Source organism: Rhagoletis pomonella, unplaced genomic scaffold, assembly GCF_013731165.1.
Source record: "Rhagoletis pomonella isolate Grant_MI unplaced genomic scaffold, Rhpom_1.0 Rhpom_scaffold_00005, whole genome shotgun sequence".
NCBI classification, from domain to species: Eukaryota; Metazoa; Arthropoda; class Insecta; order Diptera; family Tephritidae; genus Rhagoletis; species Rhagoletis pomonella.
The window spans coordinates 30,668,013-30,689,735 of NW_023458559.1; the positions used below are offsets into that span (position 1 = coordinate 30,668,013).

Genomic DNA, 21,723 nt, shown 5'->3' on the forward strand with positions numbered 1-21,723 from the left:
TGTATTTACATCGTACATTGCATTCACAATATTTTTCAGGCCACATATTTACATCTATGAGTGAAGTAAGTTATGTAAATGTACTTAAGCGGGCAGTTAAGCTGCTTAGCTCCAGCTTTTAAGCAAACGAAGTAAGTCAAATACTGCAGCAGGGAACTATTCAATGGGGGATTGAAAATTCTTTTTTTTTTAATAGCTAGAAAATGGTTTAATGCACATATTGATAGTCATCGATTTTTACTGAGCTTAAAAAGCGCAAATGCAATGGGGTCAAGTTGACATTTTTTAAAGGTTATCACAAAAATTATTTGAAGAGTTTTTATGTTCGTAAATGTAGTACGTACATACATATATACTTGGATTTATTATATATAAACTAAGACACGCTGACAATACAAATTTTTGCAAAAAAGTTATGAAAATTATTGATACTCGAGTGTTTTCTCGCACCTTTTAAGAAACTTTAAAATAACTTTTAGGATTTGTATTTAGATTTTTGCTACTTATGCACATTTATTAATTCTATTTTTCAATTAAACTACAGTTAGTTCCCTCACAAATACCAGATAAACCCTGCCTTAAAACTTTGTAGAACACTGAAAAAAATTCAACAAAATTTAAAATTTTTTTCTTAGTGGTGGTGAACATTTTTCAAGCGTTTTAAAGTTTAAAATCCTGTAAATTTTATTATGAAAGTTTCATGCGGCTGCGACAAAAAAAATCAAAAAAATCAGCTTGAAATTCGCAAATTATTGTACTAAAATTTAGGGGACTATAAAATGTACACTCTTAAAAATTTTAGAGCATCCGAGAAAAAGGTTTTAAATTTGGATGATTTTTTTTCAGTTTTCTACAAAGTTTTGCGCTTGGGTTTATATGGTATATGTGAGAGAATCCACTGACTTTTAATTGACAATTAAAAAAATTTAATAACGTAACATAAGTGGCAAACAATGTTATTTTGAATAAAGCAGCATATTAGTCTTAATTATATGTATATATATAAATTTTTTTTTAATATTAGCCAACATGTATGCCACTTCTTCTTTGCCAATAAAAGCCAAATCTTAAAATTTTATCCCACTTTCATACATAAGCTTTCACATATACACACACATATAAGTCTTCCTTAAGTCCCACTACAACAAATAAGTATTTATTACCTAACACCACCGCAACACTTACCTGCACTTGCTCCAGACCACGCGTATACGTTGGATTCTCAAAAGCCACACCATTACCGGCCTTACCGTTATGTGCGCGATGACGACGATAGAATATAATGGCTGCAGCAGCTAAGAGCACAGCCAAAATGCTCGCCACAATGCCGCTGATTGTGCCAACAGCATTTGAGTATGTTGTCGCCGAGGTGACATGATGATCGCCCAAAGTAAATTTAACTGGTTCGGTAAGAACGCTGGCACCTGAAGGAAGAAGAAGGGCGTGATGATAAAGAGTTAAAAATGAATTTAATAACAACATTTGTAAATATTTGTTAAGGTTTTGAAAGCTGTGTAAGACTTTAAATATTCCTTTAAATATATATTTTTAGTAAGCATAGTCTACGGGCGACTCACCAAAAGAATTGCCAGCTTTCACTACCAGTTCATAGAGTACATCCCTCTTCAGTCCCTCAATATTCACTGTGGTATCCTTTACATCGAGACGTCTTATTTCGGTTGTATTTTGTATGCTTGTAACATTGTAGCCAAGACCATCACCGCTGGACTCGCTAGAGTCGGGTGCGAGAATGGCTGCCTCATGATAAAATATTCGATAGCCTTCAACGACGTTGGGGTTCTTTTGTGGTGGATCCCATCTGAGCAAAGATCAGTTAAAGAAAGTATTCGATAAGAAAAATTTTTAAAAGGTAAGAACTTTTCCATAAGCGTTTTAATGGATAAAATTTCACTATTTAAAATTGCATAATTATACTTAAAATTTTAGCGACAACAAAATTTGTATAAGTAAAATTGTGATCGATATATATCGATAAACATATCCATAACCACACCGCTGCTCACACCGAAAAACATTTCGATAAGGATAACAAAAATTATTTCTATGAGTTTATAGAGAACTTTATCGACAGATATAAAAGTTAAGGACATGCATACAATTGTATTAAAAAAAATCGATATAAATCGTTAATAGTGGTATTAGCGTTCATATCGATCTTTATCGGTAGCCCTATCCGCAGCCATATCGATATTTAAACCGAAAAATACTATGTCAATAAATATATCGATACAAATTGCCACGAAACTATCGGTAAATTTATCGATACATAGAGTGGGAAGCCAAACTGAGTGCATGGTAAACTTTGTTAAATATTTGCAAGGTTTTTAAAGTTAACATTTTTTTGATATTTTCCAAAAAAAACATGGTTCGTGCTTTACCAAAACCGCATAAAACAAACTTTATACAGAGCTTAGAAAAATTTAACAAGCTTTTATCAAAATTTTGAACTTTTCGTGCAAGTTTTAAGCGATCTTTAACATTTTTTTTTTCTGCTTACGGCTTTATGCCCCTTTTCCATATATATATATATGGAAAAAATGCGTACTGTTTGATGTACATATATGGTGTATTTAAAGGATGAACCATATTAAAAAAAAGCCAATAACAAAAAAAGTTTAAAATGACCATAGATTTAGCGGCCGGTAAATAACCAAAAAAATGTAGGGCAGAAACTTCTATCGCCAGCGGAACCCCCAAGACATCCAGAAAATATGACCATTCGATCATTAACATAGTGGAAAATATACATCCAAAATGATTTCAAAGACAAACAGCACTTCAATCTAACTGGGAAGGTCGGGACGACCCAATTTTTGAAACAAAGTTGATAAGAAAACCAGGAAGACCAATGGTCCACAATAGAAGAAAACATCAAACCTTTTTGAAAGCAGATGTCTTTCGGTACAGAAGCTTCATCTGTATTTTTTTAGGAAAGGCAATTGAAGCCGCCCAATCATATTTAATCTTGGCAATAATCGATCGACCGTACCCATCCAAGTAGGTAAATTTCGCTGAATAAGAGGCGAACTAGTGACAAATGACGACCATTAGCCAAGAAGAATTAAGCAAGGGCCCGCAGTGTGGTGTCCTTCTCATATAACGGTTTAACTTCGATATATCGAAGTTTCCGCAGCAACCGTGGGGGGTTTCACTGATCTCTGGCGTTGCCGATTGCTCGTATTGGCACGCGTCTGGCAACGCTATTGATGACATGGTTGAAGGTAAACTGCAGGGAGCCTTAAGCTCTTCTCTACAAAATCAACGGCAAACCTTTTTCACCACCTGGACGAAGTAGGTAAAGCCGTAATTGGGCATTTAAGTAAACGAACAACCAGTACCGTAGGTTTATAACCTGTGTAATCTACTCTGTAAGATTACTCATAATCAGGCATGGGCAGAGAGTTAGCAGGTGCTAAAAGAGCGTAAGCGTCGCGTGCACGTATACAAGCGAGAGCGCAGCGATGAGAACACGACAGCATGCAAAATGAATTAGGCACACTAACACATTCTCACATTTAGCTCACGCTTGTTTGTGGTAGTGCCCACCTCTGCTCATAATAGACAGAAATAAAGTTAAATTGAATTGAAACCTTTAGAGGTGACCTTTCACAGCTGGTCCGTCAGGCGCACTACCGCTATTGTCAATAAAGTATAGAGCAGGCAGCAACAAGGTCCTCAAATCGCTCGCCGGAAGAGCGCGGTGCAAAGAAAAATAAACGTTGTTGGCAGCATAGGTTTTAAATTACGCTTCGCCTGTTTAATCACGAAGGATGAGTAGAGCGCAGCACACCAAGCTTTATACTTGTCCAAACACTGCACTCCGGAGAGCAACAGGATGCCCATAGATGTAGCATCCGAACAGAGACTTGCTGAAAGAAGAGCCACCTCCTAAACTCCCATCAGAATGTATCTCAATGAACACACGAGAAACAATAACCATCTTTACAAACTCGCCTCGCATGATTGCCTTCATCGGTAGTAAGCCTCCACCAATCGCAGATAAGGAGCTTCGACCGCACCGATAAACCCGCATATGGGTGCGTTTTCAGTGTCAGCTTGGAGCTGAGAGTGATTTTTTTGAAATGTCCTTCTGTTTACAATATCGGCTAGGAATGAAAGTTTGCATTCTTTATGACATAAAATTTACGTTTTCGATCATCGAGTACAATTAAAACTGCACTCTCAGATGTTATGTGATAAGAAGTGATTTTGCATCATTCTCAGCTGATACCTAGCACTATAGTCTGAGTTGAGTACTGTGTGAGTTTAAGTCCAGCCACAGATTGTTGTTTAATGAATACATTTGCTGCTTCTCATATTTTCCATTTGGTTTACTTTTTTCACCTCCGAACAACACACATACTCACCTAATCATCACTTCACTATCGGACACCACACTAACTGCAATATTCTCTGGCGGTCCTGGCAGCTTTTCTCTATTCGTTTCAAAACAGCCGACGATCGTACGCGCATATTGCAAGCTACAAACCTCCTTCGATCGCACCGCATCGCCACGACACCAGTTCAAACACTTCCGCGGCACATTTGCATCCGCGCAGCAGCTACGATGATCCGAACCATCTGCCGCACATTTCATCAACTTATCAAAATCCACAATACATTCTGGTTTATCGGCGATCGCTTCTATGTCCACATAATAACTGCAAGCGGCACGGCAGGCTAGCGAGACATTCATTTGGCGACAACACTCAGAGACATTGCGTCCAAATGCCGGCGTAGTGCGTATGCGCACCGAAACAGGCGTCGTAGAGGAACCGAAAGCATTCTCAGCATGGCAAAAGTAGTCGCCAACATCGTTCGCCTGCATTTTGTTGATACGCAGTGACATGGTGTACAAATTGGAATGGGATTCGTTCATTTTGGTGGAGATATCAAAGTGACCACCCTGTATAACGGGTACGCGGCCATCATGATCACGCCAGAAGATTGTCTTTGGTGTGGGTTTCGCATCGACTGTACAACGCAGCTCGACCTCATCGCCCAAAGAAGCGACGGTGATGCCAGCGGCGGTAATTTTTGGTGCATCTGGTAAAAAGTGAGATAAGCAAATATTTAGTTTAATTATATAAGTATGTATTTAAATTATATAAACAAAATCAATAACACTAAACGCTTTCTCTTGATTACTCACAACAAATATTCACGCGTCTAGCGGCCTGCATCGGTACACCATAACCATTGTCTGCATAGCAGGAAATATGCTCCATATCGGCGCTGACGTTGTGTATCACAGTGACCATGTGCCTTGAAGTGTCCTGTCGCACCAAATGTCCGCCGACGTAGAGTGAAATTGTGGGCGCTGGATTACCCAAAGCCAGACAGAGTATAGTCATCGAACCGCCTTCGGGTATATTGTCAGCTGGGTGTACAGTGGGTGGCTGTGAATAGGCGAGATTATTAGTTGGATTAACAAGAGCTTTATAAACTTTAAATCGTCACTCACATCAACAAAAGCAGGCAGTGCGGGATCGGTCCATGCCACGAGCGTTTCGGAGGGCAGCGATATAGCGTGCTCACCTACAGCTTCGACGTAGAGGATATGCTGGGAACTGGGTTTCAGGTTGCTCATGCGCAGCCATGCTACTTTGGTTTCGATTTTAACAAATTTCTCCGATTTCATTGGTTTGTGGTAGACTCTGATGAGAAATGAAGGAGTAAAATTACAGTTGAGTAGATATATTAGTGTCTTGATTAAAGCAATATCAATCTACATATATGTATCAATATCTCTATTTAAATAAGTTAAGCGATGGCACGCTTTAATAAATGAAAAAGAACTTAGCAGCGGGTCCTTGACCCTCCAGATTATCAATTGCAGACCGAAGATGTACAAAAGGATATATTGATCCCTTATTTAGCCTGACGTCAGCGGGGTTTCTGGGAGTCTTCTTGACATCTCCAACAGTGCCGGGCTTCTACAACAGTGTGGTAGAACTACGAATTTTGTGCGCTTCTACCACACATGGTCTGAAATCTACCACATATTCGCGTTTTCAGTAACATTATTTTTTCCCGTCATACTTTTCTTTATTTTTACAAGCTTTTTTTTAATTCAAAAGCGAAAAATTTTCCAACACTAAAAAGTGTGTGATTAAAAAGGATAGCAAAATTTGATAAAAAATTAATTAACATTAAACAAACAAAAGAGAAATGGTCAAAATTTGTCAAAATGGCGCGACCCTATTAATTTGTGCGATTCATAAAATAAATTAAAAATAAATAGTAAACTGAAATCTACCAAAAGTTGTATGAAATCTGCGATATGTTTTCCAAATTCTACCACATAGAAATTTTATTTAGCCCGTCCGAGCACTGATCTCCAAAAGAACTTTTAAGGAAACATCATACGAGTAGTTTTTAGAATTAAAGTCCTCTCTTCACACAGAGATAGCGGGTTTCGGATTCAGAGATCTTTAAAAAAATATTCTTCAATTGAAAAAGTCTTGCAGAAAACTGATTATGAGGTTCACTAATTATGTAGATAAATAGTGCTATAGAGCAGCAATGCTTGTTTCTGGCACCCCAACCAAAGCGCTAGAAGTGTTAACCAATTTTCCTGAAATAAATCTGGCAGGAAAACACGTGGCTGCCGCTTCGGCGCTCAGACTAAAGAGCATGGTGCTATGAAAGGATCGGCGGTTTGTTCACGCTTCTATACTTCACACGCTGGGTAGTTATAACCAAGAGATAGGGTCCCTAAGACGAGCATCCCGTCAAGAAGAGAATGGAATGGATTCTGGACAACTGCAGCATTTGTCAGGCAGTCGTATTTGCTATAAAAGAGGTGGCTATGTAGCTAAGTTCAAATGCCGTAACGAAGACTACGATTAACATTTCCTCGGACAGCCAGGAGGCCATCAAATCAATGAACGTGGTAATGCTAAGATCAAAAGCTTGCACAGGAATACCTCGCAGCTCTAAACGACATTGGCGCCGTATTCAGGGTCCTGGAACATAGACATATTGAAGGAAATTGCAAGGCCGATGAGCTAGCCAAGAAAGGTACCAATCTCCCTTTATGTGAAAGCAGAGGTAAAATTGGGATACCCATGGCAATCTGCAAGTTAGGGACTAGAAATAATACAATTTAAGAACAACCAGGCTACTAAGTACTTATGGCCACAAATATATAAGAAAAGGACAAAAGAGCTGCTCAGCCTCTGAAGAGAGGATATTGCGCCGGTCACGGCTTGTGTAACCGGACATTGGCTATTTGGTAGGCACTCTTCGAGACTAGGAGTTTACCTATATTACGGAATTTGCCGGTGTAGGAATAAAGCCAGTCCTACTCTTTACAAGAGCTTCAAAATTGTTCTATGAAAAATAGTCACTGAGGTTCTTGTGTTTTTCAGTGGTCGCACCATGGTCCTGCAAGAACTAAGTGAGTTGATTTTTTGAACCGACTGCAACACTGCGACATTAGGACTTCTGGTATCTCCTGCTCCACACAAAAGACCAGTTAAATTTAAGGCCCCTAAAAAGTTCAGAAGAGCTTTATGTAGTGCTACCTCTTTGACCGATTCGAAGCAGTGGATAAAGTTTGACCAAATACTGTGTCCCATAAGAATGCCTATGGAGATTTTTGGCTTCTCCTTTGAAAGATTTATTATAAATTGGAATCTTTCCAAATAAACCAAGTAATCACTTTGCCTGACCTTTTTTAACGCAGCCAGTGTGGTTCTCTCCAAGCTCGTCTTTCATACCTGAGCTCTTTTCTTTTGACTTTCCTTGGACCTGTTACCAATGAGTTAAGTTTCTCTATGAAGCACTTCGAGTGCTGGCTGGCTATCACTGAGAACGCCGATGTTCATATAGAAGGATAGGCGCAAAGGGTCCATTGAACGTACGAAGGCACTTTCACAGTACTGTTTTAACACTAAAATACTCTTAACTGCACTGATCATTCGGATGGTGAATATGGCTTAATATAATATTCACCGGACTGAAAGAAACTTTTATCAGTACTATGCGTGAAGGAAATGACAGGGAAAGTAATTTTTGTATGTAGATTAAGCAGTCAGCACTTTTGATTTCTGCCTTATATTTGCGTAATCTCGAAAAATTTATCGTAAAAATAACCTAACTGTGCGCAAGTAAAGTCCGGCGGGATCGTTATATTGTATACGATTTCTGACATCAACATTGCAAACAGCCTACTCCGCATAAATTGAGCATATTCTTTACTTTTTGGAAACAATTTCCTGTCTCATATAATATATAATTTTTTTTTTTAATTACCTAATGCACCTTTCTAATAAATCATGCATTCATCTTGCCATACACTTTTCATCGGAAAAATTTCAACACAAAATCACCACAAATCCATTGAATTTTCACTTTCTATTTTCAAATAATTCTTTTTTTTTGCTACATTCACTCATTCATTTTCACTCACCTGTAGCTAATCTTTTCATGCGGATGTGAATACTCTGGTGGCTGCCATGTCAATTGCATCCAGGTTGCGCTGTGTGATGTAATCGACAGCGAATGTGGCGGTGAGGGCGCACCGAAGGTATTATTGTTGAATTTAGCTATAAATGAAAATGGAAAATTAATATACATATGTGTGTATGTAAATATGTGTGTAAACACCAAAATGAAATGAGCGATTTAGAGCCAGCAGCCAACAATTTTGGATAAGCAAAAACAAAATCAAATTTCCAAAAATACTGAAATAAGTACAGTAAGTCAGCCAATGTCAAATTTGGGCAGCTAATGTTTATGTGCATGTGCCAGCCTATTCTGAGTAGATACCCTGCAGGGCAGACCTTATGCCAAAAAATATATATAATTTAATGTTTTTAAGGAAAAGTGCTGTTTAAACAAATAAATAGTTTGTTACCAGTTTGGAAGCAAGTAGTGAGTAAGGTGTTGAGACAAGTGAAACAATATTTTAAAATAAAGTTAATGAAACGTTGTTGCCTAGGTTAAGTAGTGGTTACGCGTCCACTTTGTAAGTAGTCAAAGACAATTAAAATTATATTTAATAAACAAATTTGAGAAACAAAATCTCGTTTTCTATTTATAGTTTCAGAAATAATGTTGCGAGTGTGAATTTATGTTAACACGAACACTGTGCCACTAGTTTAAAACTTATCAAATTAAAATTTGAAAGCCAATGCATTTAAGTTCAAACTCAGGATTGAGCGAGTCAAAGTTTTATCAAACTAGTGCTTATGCGATTATTTTGATACTGAAAGTGTTCAATTTTTTTTTCATAAAATAGGAAAACTAGTGAATTAAAATTGAAAGTGGAAGTTGACTTACAGCCGGTTTCACCAGCAATTTAAATGATTTTTATTTGCTGTCAATTTCCATATAAAATTCAAAAAATTAAAATCATCTTTCACTTAAATTGCTTCGTGAAATTGACTGTTATACGATGTTCTTCTCTTTAGGACAATAAAAACTAACAAATAAAAGAAATTAAAAACAAATTAAATTAAGAAAATATAAGTAAAAATATTTTTAAAAATTACAATAAATTTAAAAAATATGTATGTATGTATGTACATAAGTTTTTCTTTTTAAAACAATAAAAACTAATAAACCAAATACAACTTAATAAAAAATAAAAAATGAAAATAATTCAAAAATACAAAGTTTATTTTTCTTTTTAAAATACAAAAATTAAAAAAGGCAAAAAATAAAATAAAAAGTAGATAACATAAGATCCTTAATATTGAATAAAATAAAAACATTTATACTTTTTTAAAACAATAAAATCTAAAGCCAAAAAAAAAATTAAATTTAAAAATAAAAAGTATTTAATAAAAAAAAATTGTGTTAAAAATGTAATGAAATTAAATTTTTTTATTTTAACAATAAAAAAAAAATTAAATAAGTTTCTTAATATTCAATGATTAACCGATTTCGATAATTCTTTCTTCATCGGAAAGGTGGTACCTAAAGGTTGGTCTCTTGCTTGTTTAAATCCGATAATTGGATCGTGAAGAAATTAACGATAATCTTAAATTTTTATATGAGAATTGAAGTCTGTTTTTTTTTTTGCTTAAAATTACCCGCTAAACTATGTATGTAGTTCATCACTAGTTGAAAGTGGATTAAAATTTAGTTTATTTTATAAATGGGTATGCATTTCATGGTGATTTATGTGGAATACGAATTTCTAGACTCTAAGAATTTTTAAGCCCACACTCTTCCCTGCAGGGTGAACGTAGTATTTACCTTGGTTATTGAAATAATAATAAATAGATAAACTATTTCCAATATTGTTTCTAAACTATGTAAACCATACTCACCATTCTCATCATCAGTCGTATTGATCAGCAACATCGAAGATGGCAAAGCTGTGCCATAGCGTCCGCGCGTCACCACCGTAATGCGATACAATGCGTGCGGCTCCAAATTTGTCAGTACAATGCCGGTCTCGTTTGTGGTCAATTCCTGTATGCGCCACCACCAAATATGAATGCATGCCACACCAACCACACACACACACACACACAAGCATGCAGTTGGTGGACAAAGAGTACGCATTGCAGTGGCATTAGTGGGTTTACGCGTAGTTTTATGGTTGTTCGTCGTTGTTGAGTCGATGAATTGACGGCGGGCAGCAACATATTTTCCATTAGTAGCAAAGCATTAGTAAATAGCAGAATCAGCGAGTCAGTGGCAGCAACAACGGCGACCAATCAATTTTGGACGAATCGTTTAGAACATGCAATTGAAATTTGAAATTGAAATTGAAATTGGAAGTGGAATTTTTGAAATTCTATAGTAGTTGTTTTTGTTGCTGCATTAACTACAATGTATAAGTACATACATATGTATGTATATCTGTGCCTATGTTATATGTTTGCATTTTGGCGCTTTTTTGATTTTTGGCTAATTGATGTTGTTGCGCGTGCGTGAGGTTATTTGGTTGATGCAATTTTGTTTTGGCCGCTCAAGGAATAAATCGATGGCATTTCAATGCTATGCAGAGGTTTAGTTGTAAGCACAATTGTTTCTGAACAATCGATTACTAAAACAATAAAAATTTATTGGAATTGGTACACGATCTAATGCTATTACAGGACGTAGTAGTAGATGGGCTGATAGACATACATACAAAAAAATAACTTAAAATGTGTTCTGGGGCATTTCAACGTGACGGGCGGAACATTTAAATAGTTTTTGTTTAAACTTAAAGTAATTTCTCTTTAATCAACAATTTCACAAGTTTCTAAGTGTTAAAACTTGAAGTCAGATATCAGTTTAATAAAAAACTAATACTTTATTAAACTTATTTATATAATGTACAAGAAAAATTAGCATTTTCCAAGATTGACGTGTGGAACAACGAACTCACCCACCTCTCTGAGTTGATGGATTCGTTTTTCTCAATTTTGGACAAACTATAAATATTTCGTTCATAGCGATTTCCTCGTATGCGGTTTGAGAGTTAAAAAAAAAGCCTCTTTTACCTTGTGACCGCTGGGACTAGTTTTTGTGACGCGTGACACGCGCCACTATTGAAAACAAATAGTTCGTGATTAAAATATGAACTCTACTGATTTGGTATGCATATTTATTCAATTTTTTATTTAAGGACCTCATTTAAAAAATGAGAAGCTCACGAATTTGTAAGCTAAGGTAAAAAAACGTATTTTGCTGTGGGACATAAAATAAGCATTTCTTTAGATGCTGACAACTTCTCGACATAAAATTCTTTTTTAATAACTCAGCACTTCAATAACTCTATGAATTTTAATTTTTTCTGGATAATTATTTTTTGCACTTTCGATATCGAATGCCGCGATTCGGGCCCTGGTGTTGGCAAAATTAGAAGCTTCAAAAATACTTAAACCAAAATCTTTACATTTTCCATAGTTACAAAATAATCGCATTTAAACCAATTGTATGCTACTTGACGGTTTCTGGGCAGATGTCGATTTTTGTGCCAACAAAAATTACGTTCGCTTAAATGTTAGAAGACTTTTAATATTGGATTTTACTTCACTTATATAATTTGAACTTTTGTCATCGTATACAATTAATAATAAAGCCATTTTTTTATTGCCTGTTTTTTTTTTTTATTAAACAAAAATACAATAAAAAATTCCCTTTTTAATCCGTTTACTAAAATCATTATTTATTCTCAAAAACTATGCTTCATATATTAAAGAAATGCAAATTTTACATTTTGCGCAAACATATAAAAAAATAAATAAAACTTAACTCCAGAGATGTGGGATTGCAAAGTTGGTGGTCGAAAAATCGACCAAAGGCCGAGCAGGGGTTAAAGCTAAAACAAAACAAGAAAATCAGCCAAAAGTATCAAGATACACAACACATAATGTCGAACACGTTGAACACACATACATAAATGGCCAGCTGACTCAAGTAATATATAGAAGCAGCAGCAGCAAGCCAACTACATACTACCTGTCAAGGTTGCACGTTTTTATAGCTTTTACAGTTGCTACTGCCACAGACCCCATTGTTGTTGTTACTCTATCTAATTGTCTATGTGCATGCATATGTCTGTCTTAATGACAGCACACGTGCGACAACATATGGCAGCAATACAGCAGCACGAACAGCAGTTAAAGCAATTACAGCAATAAATCGCTACGCTATGGCCACTAAGGGCCGTTTTCTAATGTAAGCTGTAAAGTGGCCTTTACTAACAGGGCAGATAAATTGTTCCTCACTTTAAAGTGTTTTCGTTTTCTTACCTTGCCGGTAAAAATTAATTTGTTATTTCGTATAGTGAAACTTCACTACATTTCCGGGAGTGAAACTTCACTACATTCGTCATAAAATTTCAAAGGTTGGCAATGCGACATAAGCAAATATAGAGCAAGAGGAACTGTTAGCAAAAGCCAAAACCTTGGTTGAAATATCTAATATATCTGACTCATGAACCAAAACCAAACCAAAATTTAAAGTTGGGTACAAATTTTAAAGGTTGCATCGGGTGAGCAACAGTTTATCGATTCGAGAAATTAATGCGCTGATGAGAAAACAAAAACTCGTATATCGAGACGATAAAGTGGCCGGTAAACTAAAGGTTAGATGAGAAAACGGCCCTTAAACGCATAAACGCTCGCACTCAAAGTGTATAGTATCAATATGTATGTAATTACGTATAGCTATGCTTAACGTGTGGCGCATGCGCAAACTGACTTGCCACACCGGGCCATGCTCTTTTACAAATCCGTAACTAAGTCAATGGCAAAGCAGCTGTGTCCAATTTGGCGTGCGTTGCAGTGTTATGACACCTGCTTTAAAGCATTTTAGTGCGTTATGAAATATGATAACATCATAAAAAAAAAATATAAATACTTGAAAATTTAAATGCACGCCAACACCGAACGAAAGATTTTTTTTGCGAGAATGGCTTTCACAACGGGAACATGTATAATAAATTACACTCAACTCCTTCGTTGAGGCTGCTTTTCGAACGATGGAGCAACCAAAATAGCGAAAGATGTGTAGATGCTGTACGGCCCTTCTGCTTCTTCAAGTCGGACACTGTTATTAAAGATGGTGTTAGCAATGGTTAAACCTTATGAAAACTGGAAGAATACTAGTGGGGAAAATTCTTGTGTTGCTGAAGGTCAAACGGTTAAAAACTTCACCGATAAGCAGGTGACGAGAAGTAAGACAGAAGGACAAGAAAAGCCGCGGAACCGGCCAAGGCAAGTATTCAACACAGGACGGCTAATGACTGCGAGCACAGTGGAAAATGAATGCCTGGCAAAGATAATGAAGCCCTCAGAATGGGAATCAAAGGACAGCGAACGTCGGATGAAACTTAATCACCTATATGTGCTTCATTCGGGGAATGGGTTGAGTCGGAGTAGATTGTGGCATGTTAAAGGGCCATCCTCTTCAAGGCAGGAAAGGCAAATAGGGTTGTCATGTATGCCTATCACAGTCTGATGTTTATGCCACGACAAGTGAACAGTTTAAATTCCCACAAGTTGGCTGCCGTCCCATCTTCTCAATTAAAGCAAATACCTAACACAACGAGTAAAGATTTTTTTTTATTGCATAACCGTAGAACGCCATATCGAGGGCTTATATTCAATACCCTCTATCTGCACTTTTCATAAAAATGAGATTCTGATATGAAAATAAATGGAATAAATGGCCTCCATTTTCTTCCATCAGCGGCAGAGTCGGCTTTGCCACACATCGATTGCAGTATACACCCAATGCAATAGGAAAGACTCAACGCATGAATGTCGAGTAGTGCAAGCCATCGCCTCCAGAATGGACCATAATTTATAGTCCAGTCGATTGGAGTCTGGGTACCAGGTAGCCAGTAGTCCTTGAAAATATAGCTCGAGTCATGGTTTTGTGTCGATTTTGCCTTATGAGCTAGAGCGGGAGTTTTTGGAATGAGCACAGAAGCTGAGTGGTGCGTACGTTGAACCCTCAAAACGAGTTCGGACGCATGTAGTAATGTTCTTTTTATTTAACGATTTTTCCAAAGTGTAAATTTTCTCGTTCGGAACCAGAATTCTCTGTGACCGTGTTTTGTGGGGAACGGAATGGAATTGAATTGTGGGTGGCCGGAAAAACCAAGAAAAATAACTTTTTCGAAGCACTCAGGCAGTACCTAAGGCCTAGAAACAGGATTTAGAGGAAAGGGATATATAGGTGAGGTGGGAATTCATTGCTCCCCTGCAAACTTACCAAAGTCATTTATGAATCTTAGCAGTTGGTGGAGGGTAAGAGAATGTACTCCGTCTATTTCCAATCCAAAAATGTACCACCTAAGTCTGGTGAAGACCGGACAGCGGCAGAGAAAATGTTCTGTTATTTTGTTATATTTAATTTTACTTTACTTTATTTTCGTTTGTTTTATTTTATTTCACATTATTTACTTTAATATTTTTTAATTTAAATGTTTAGAGTTCATTTTACCAAAAAATTCAAAAACAACGTTAAAAATATAAAGTTATAATTGTATGAATAAAAAAAAAATTAAATGAATATTCTACCCTGCCGTGGGATTCGAAACTACGACCTCGTGGCTCGTTAATCCGCATTACTGCCGTCTGTCAAGGCACAATTTTGATTAGATCAATCGCGCCGTTAATCCGGATCAACGTTGCCGTCTGTTTATGCTTTAAGGTACATAAAATTGCGGCTAATTTTTAATCGGAATACTTAACCGAGCGAACCCAGTTCCATGATTGCCTACAACTTACATAAAATAGCCCTTAATTTAAAGTCACTGATTGCTGAGAATGGGTATGGCGCCCGAGTCGTGTACCAAAACATTTGCTGGTACTAACTAAGTATTTTAAATATTTTTTAGTTATTACTTACTTAATTAAATTCAAGGGGGAAACACTTCAAAGTTATTTTCTTGCATTCTCTGTTTCTTTAGTTGTGTTGTTCTTCCACAAAACGAACGATATACGTATCTGTGTTTTAGTATTTGAGTAACGAATACAGACAATTTTGAAAAACCATTTATGTATATAAATGCATATGTAAGTTTTTGGTTCCACCGGAGACTACCGATTTGCACAAATATTTACTTTTATACGTATTTTACCTTGACTTATTTTGTTTTTTAATTTTTTTTTTGTTCGCCTATTGGCATTGATGCAATCCATGAAAGCGCTTAACTGACTAAGTGCATATGCACTCATTTTCGAGTTTAATGTTCGCGTTTGCATAAGAAAATCTTAAATGCAAATATTTACGCACTTACATATGCATGTACATAAGGGTGGTCCAAAAATGCATGTGAAAAAGTCGTAATTTTTACGCTCTCACCGCCTAGGATTGTTCTATACCGAAGAAAAGTATACTCTAATTTTTTTATTTTGAAATCAAAAAATATTTAGAGGTCGCTCAAAGCGCCCAAAGTTTTCCATATATTTTATATGGGGAAAAATCAACTTTTTGTAGAGATGGTATAGAATAGTTAAAAATCAATATTTTGCTACCAGAAAACTCTGTTTATCTGCAGGTGACTCCCAATAATAATACCCAATTGTTTATTTAACCATTTTTTCATCGCAGCCAAAATTTATAGGCCCGCCAAAAACCCACAAAAACCCCGAAAAATGCAATGGAGCGACCAATAAAAAATCGTTAGTATTAAAAAATGGTTAAATAAACACTTGGGTATTATTACTGAAAGTCTCCTGAAGAGGACCAAAGTTTTCCGATCGAAAAATATTGCTTTTCAAGAATTCTATACCATTTCTACAAAAAATTTTCTTTTTTCCCTTATAGAAATACATAGAAAATTTTGAACGCTTTGAGCGACCTCTAAATATTTTTTGATTTCAAAATAAAAAAATAGGGGTATACTTTTTGTCGATATAGAACAATCCTAAGGGGTGAGAGCATTACAATTTCGACTTAACTGTTTTTGGACGACCCTAATGTACATGCTGCATGCGAATGGGTGTTGCATTCAACAATAATTATCACGAAGCTGTAGATAGTAGCATGCATTTTACATGCATGTACATACGTATGTGCCTATGAGATGCACGTTTCATCACAAATTAATGTGTGCTATGTATGCCTGTCAAATGTTAAGATATGTAAATTGCTTTAGCATTGCCAGCACTAGCAGTCGCAGCACGCTTCTACATACCATACATAATTCCCCACTTCATTAGCGGCCAATGCCGCAGTTCGGTATTTAGAAGCAAAATCGAGTTTAACACGCCAGCTGTAGAGCTGCTGCTGCATAATACTCGTAGAATGCACTGTTAGCAGAAACCATCGCTGCCGCTGAAGATGCATCTCAACCGCAAGTGAATTTTCCTGCAGCTGTTATTATGAACATTATTGGCATTAGTTACGAATGACATCGTAGCGCAGCATTAGAGGAGAATAAATAGTAATTAGAAGGGGCAAGGCCGAACAAGGTCGGTGGTGTGTGGAACTGTTTACGCTCAATATATTTATTGCAGAATCATTGGAAGGTGAACTTAAGTGAATTTGAAAATTTTGCATTTAGTAAAGGCGAATATAGCCTTAAAGATTTGAAAATTCCCTTTTGATACTCTATTTCATTCCCTAACAAAAAATACTTATTTTTTGAAAAGGAGTTAGAAGGCTATATTTCGTATAAAAATAAAATAGAAACGGAGCAATTGGAGTGAGCAGTTTCTATAGTAAATCAACATCTTCATTAAAAAAAAAACAATTAGGGGCAGCTTTTCATACCTTTCATGAACATCAGAAACGTTTACTTCTAACATCTAAAGCACCAATACAAGTAATTTTCTCTGATGTGTGATCGGTGTGTAAACCGGTAATACAATTGAATGGTTTTAGTTGCCTACATTAAGGGGTTAGTACCAGGATGACCGAGCGTTGCCCAGAGTGCATATAATTTTTTAAGTTTTCAAGATTTGGATAGCTTTAAAAAAATACTTAGGAAATCAAAAAAAAAAATGAATTTTATATCTATTATGTAAATTTTTTACTCCAAAATTTAGGTGGCAACCCTATTCCGAAATACGGTGGAATGAATGGCAACGCTAATGAAAAACATTTTCTGACCAAAGTTCTCAACAATATCTTTCATTTGATATCCATATTACGATGTTGTAGATAAATTGTGTAGAATCGAAAATAAGTGCAAACCTTAAACTATTAAAATATGTTTCATTTGATACCCATATTATGATGTTTTAATTAATTTGTAACTAATTTCGAATAGGTGGTAACCTTATACGAGTCTTCTCGGAGATAGTGCCTATTCAGATAACCTTAAAATCCAAAACATTATCTGTGTACAAAATTTCATCAAAATCGTTAGAGCCCTCTCCGAGAACCCTATGGATATATATACATATATACAAGAGTTGATCGTTTAATGTAATAAGATATCGCAAAAACTTATAATCTGAAGAATCAGTGGTATAGAATATAAAGCTTACACAGCACCGATTTTGACTTTGTATGAAAATAGCTCACGAAATTTCTCGGGCTTCGTTGTCCAAATAAAGGACTTTTAGAGTAAAACCCCATATCTGAATAATCAGTTGTATGGAGGCAATAGGTTATAGTGACGCATTCTTTGTCATTTTTACTGTAAACTTTCTGTTGATAATGAGTGAAAATAGTGGAAAATTGTATGTTCCTAGCGGAATAAATGCAGGAGTTATAACGAAAAATCTTGTATCTGGACAATCAGTTGTGGGGGAGTCATATGCTATAGTGATCCGATTTTTTCGGTTCCGACAAATGTCTAATACATTCTAAAAAGTCACTCACTTACCAAATTTCAGTCAGTTATATCTCGAAACCTGAGAAACTAGATTGCATACAAATTGACGGACAGACGGACATGGCTAAATCGGCTCAGCTCGACATTCTGATCATATGAATATACATTTTCATGGCTCTATCTCTTTTTATTATGGTACTTGCAAACATCGGACCAAAGTTATAATACTAAGTATTTCATGCTCATGAAAGGTACAAAAATACAAGAAAATAAGATTAATCATGGAGACTAGTAGACGTCGTCTTTATCCCTGAGTTGGTAAGGATGACTGTGACATCCCTAAAAGCTTCAGGTCCATTAACATGATATCCTTCCAGCTGAAATGTCAGGAGTATTGGCTGAGTTGCGCATTCGTAGGGTGTCTCCACATCATCACTTATTCTGTGTTTGCATAAACATGCTTATCAGGCGGGGAAGTCTTGTGAGACGGCTCTGCTAAATCCGATTGCTAGAATTAGGAATGCCATCGCTAATAACAAATTCGCCTTAGGTGCTTTTGTAGACGTTGAGGGTACTTTTTACAAAACCCATTTGGTAGAATATGCAACTAGGCTCTAAGGCAGGGAGTAAATTCTGTGCTGGTAAATTAGATTTGTTCAATGCTGCTCTATTACAGGCCCTTATCTGTCAGTTGTTTGCAGGAACACGCAAATATCATATGATTGCAATTAACCCAACTACGGCTATTTTTGTGCTCTTCACTAGAAGGAGAAGGTTGGACGGTCTTGTTTCCGCAGCTTTTAAAGGAGTCACATTATATAATTTTTACCGTACTAAAGTATTTAGATGTAATCTTAAATAGTAAACTTTTATGAAAGTTTCACGTTGATCATTGGACCGCCAAAGTTTTAACAGCGTTGTGGATATTTAAACAGGTCTTTGGTAAAACGTGAAACCGCCACGTAGGGTTCCTACGGATTTCCACCTGAAGTGTGTGCGGACTCTCAATCAAAAACGTGAGTAATCTGCTGCTAAACTTCGAAGAACGATCGTGAGTATCAAAAATCAATCAAAAATTTTTGTGGAATTTTCTGTTGGTACTTTGTACTAAATCATAAACATTACGGTGATCTAAATAAACTAGCCTAACGAATTTATGGCCTTGAAAGTACCTATTTACTAAGAAGAAAATTCTCCCATTTGGTAAAATTTGTATTCCAATTTTAAAAAGTATCTGTGGGCACTTGAAATCTTCCATGTAAATTATATGAATTATTTATTTTTTTTTCAAAATGTTATAACAGTGGAACCGTTTGAGGTACAAATTTTTCTAGGCATATTCTTGTAGGGCATTAAGTTCTCTAAAAAATTACCCTAGTGGTAATTGTTTAGACTTAAAAGTGTGTATTTTAAAATTTTATCCTTCAATATTCTCGAAAATTTCCAATATGCATTTTTGAAAAACCGACACATTCTCGAATTCCACTCTTCCAACTTTTTTAAAAGAGAATTTTCAATACCCATTCGTCCTTGCTCTTTGGTACCCATATTATTATTCTACATTGCACTGCCCTTTTTTAAATAATTTTGTGAATTAATCATATTTTTGGAACTTGAAAGTCTTTTCAAAAAATATTGACGTCAGAGAGAATAACTAAAAACGCAGTTTCACCATATCTGGGCCATGGTTTTATGAGTATATTGATGGTTTCGGGTGTGTTTGAAATTTTTCAAGTTTTGTCACACGGTATAATAGTACTGGAAATGTTGTTGAACAGACCTAATATGTATGCATATAGAAAATAGTCCATTTCCACATTTTTTGACTAATTTTCGAATTAGACTTCCAAGCATTTTTAATTATTTTTTAGTCATTTTGTCCACTTTTTCGCCTGTCACAAATTTTCCACATGCAGTTACAAATATTTTCAGCAAGCCAACAAAATAAATGCAAAAAAAGCCATTCAACCATTTTATAAATAGTATGACCACTAACTCATCTAATTTATTGTTATTTATGTTATTATATAGAGATTTTCATATTTGTTTTCATCTCACTCTTAATTCATGAAGCGAAAATTGGGTCAGTTATATAATTTTCAGCTCACTAGTAGCTTATGCTCTCCACCTAAATATGTACTTATGTATGTAGTTGTCAGCTCTCCAACGAGTTGGCACATTAATGCCAATATAAATTCCATTAATATTAGCAGCCAAAAGGTGTGCAGTGAAAAAAACACTAAACGCATATTTATGCGGCAATTTGTCAGCGCATATTGTAAGCAAGGCAAAAAAAAATGCATAAAAATACAACAGTTGTGCTGGTGAAAATATTAGCAAAGTTAAATTGCATGCAGGTATTTGTGTCTGAAACCGTTGAAATCAAATAAAATTCGCTACCAAAATTCTGCGTCAAATAGAAAATGTGTGATTGGGAGAGTATTGTGAACACGACAACAACAACAACAACAATGGCGCGCAATTGTTTCGGTCGCGTATGCTATACCTGTCATGTGCCTACAGGCCACCTAGGCGTATGATTGCTGTTGACTGTACGTTTTTGCTGGTTAAGTATACGTCATAGCAGCTACTCAACAACATCAAAATGTCCACACGTACATACATATTAGTGGTTTAGGCTTAGTTATTGGATATCAGATTTTAAAGCACAAGGATTTATTACCAGGAATTCTAAATTCATTCAAGTATCCTCTTGAATAAAAAAGAACACTGTTGTAGTTTCTTTCACCACTACCCCCTTTGTGCGCAGTCATGCTTTTCCATATTAATACGACTTATTAACTGATAAAAACCTCCGTGGCGCGAAAAGCCAGCATTTTCCGGCCATTTTATTTCACCTGCCTTTTTCCGCATTTCTTTCATCGAAAAAAAAAAATTGGAATCGGCCTTCACTGCACAAACTTCTGCCATGCCCGTACTCCCAACACATCGAGGGGTGATCGTTGGCAAACTGCTGCTCATTGCTCAGATGATTCGACTCTAACTCTGATGAAGAGTAAAACGTATTTTTTTTTCTTAAGTTTTACTGTCACCAGGTCTGGTGGTGTAACAAATGACAACTCTTGTTGTCCTTCGTCGTATATCGTCCTTTAAAGTACAAAACCGCGTATCAACAAAATGCAAAACCGCGTATGTGAGGTTGCATAAATTATTTTCTAAAGAGCAAAAACACTCACATTTCAAAATGGATGTCTTTTTTATAAAGCAATCGCATTTCGGGCTAATATATTTCAGGATGAATGGGTAAGGATTGAGCCAAGAGCTTGTGTGAGCAAATCCAATTTTTGGAAGCAAATGTCAGTAACGCGGTTTTGTATTTTAAACGACGATATGTACGGCATTTTGTAATCGGCCCATATTTCAAGAGGGCATAAACATTACTTTTTATACCAAAAGTTGTTGCATCATGGGTTGGTTTATCTGTAAATATGTATATATGTATGTAAAAAGCCATCAGCACTAAAGCTCATTCAATTTGAACAAACAGCTCT

General features: G+C 36.0%; 2 protein-coding genes across 2 annotated transcripts in view; both read right to left on the reverse strand.

Moving 5' to 3' along the window:
* Positions 1–21,723, reverse strand: part of LOC118740064 — an 806,655-nt gene that overhangs the window by 491,672 nt on the left and 293,260 nt on the right. The window lies entirely within an intron of this gene.
* Positions 1–21,723, reverse strand: part of LOC118738827 (Ig-like and fibronectin type-III domain-containing protein 2) — a 138,061-nt gene that overhangs the window by 9,631 nt on the left and 106,707 nt on the right. Inside the window, exons 11-17 of the mRNA XM_036469830.1 lie at positions 10,305–10,449; positions 8,438–8,573; positions 5,486–5,678; positions 5,174–5,420; positions 4,389–5,067; positions 1,578–1,819; positions 1,186–1,424 (exon numbers count right to left, since the gene is read on the reverse strand). Of these exons, the coding sequence (XP_036325723.1) occupies positions 1,186–1,424; positions 1,578–1,819; positions 4,389–5,067; positions 5,174–5,420; positions 5,486–5,678; positions 8,438–8,573; positions 10,305–10,449 (1,881 nt within the window). The remainder of the gene's footprint in view (positions 1–1,185; positions 1,425–1,577; positions 1,820–4,388; positions 5,068–5,173; positions 5,421–5,485; positions 5,679–8,437; positions 8,574–10,304; positions 10,450–21,723) is intronic.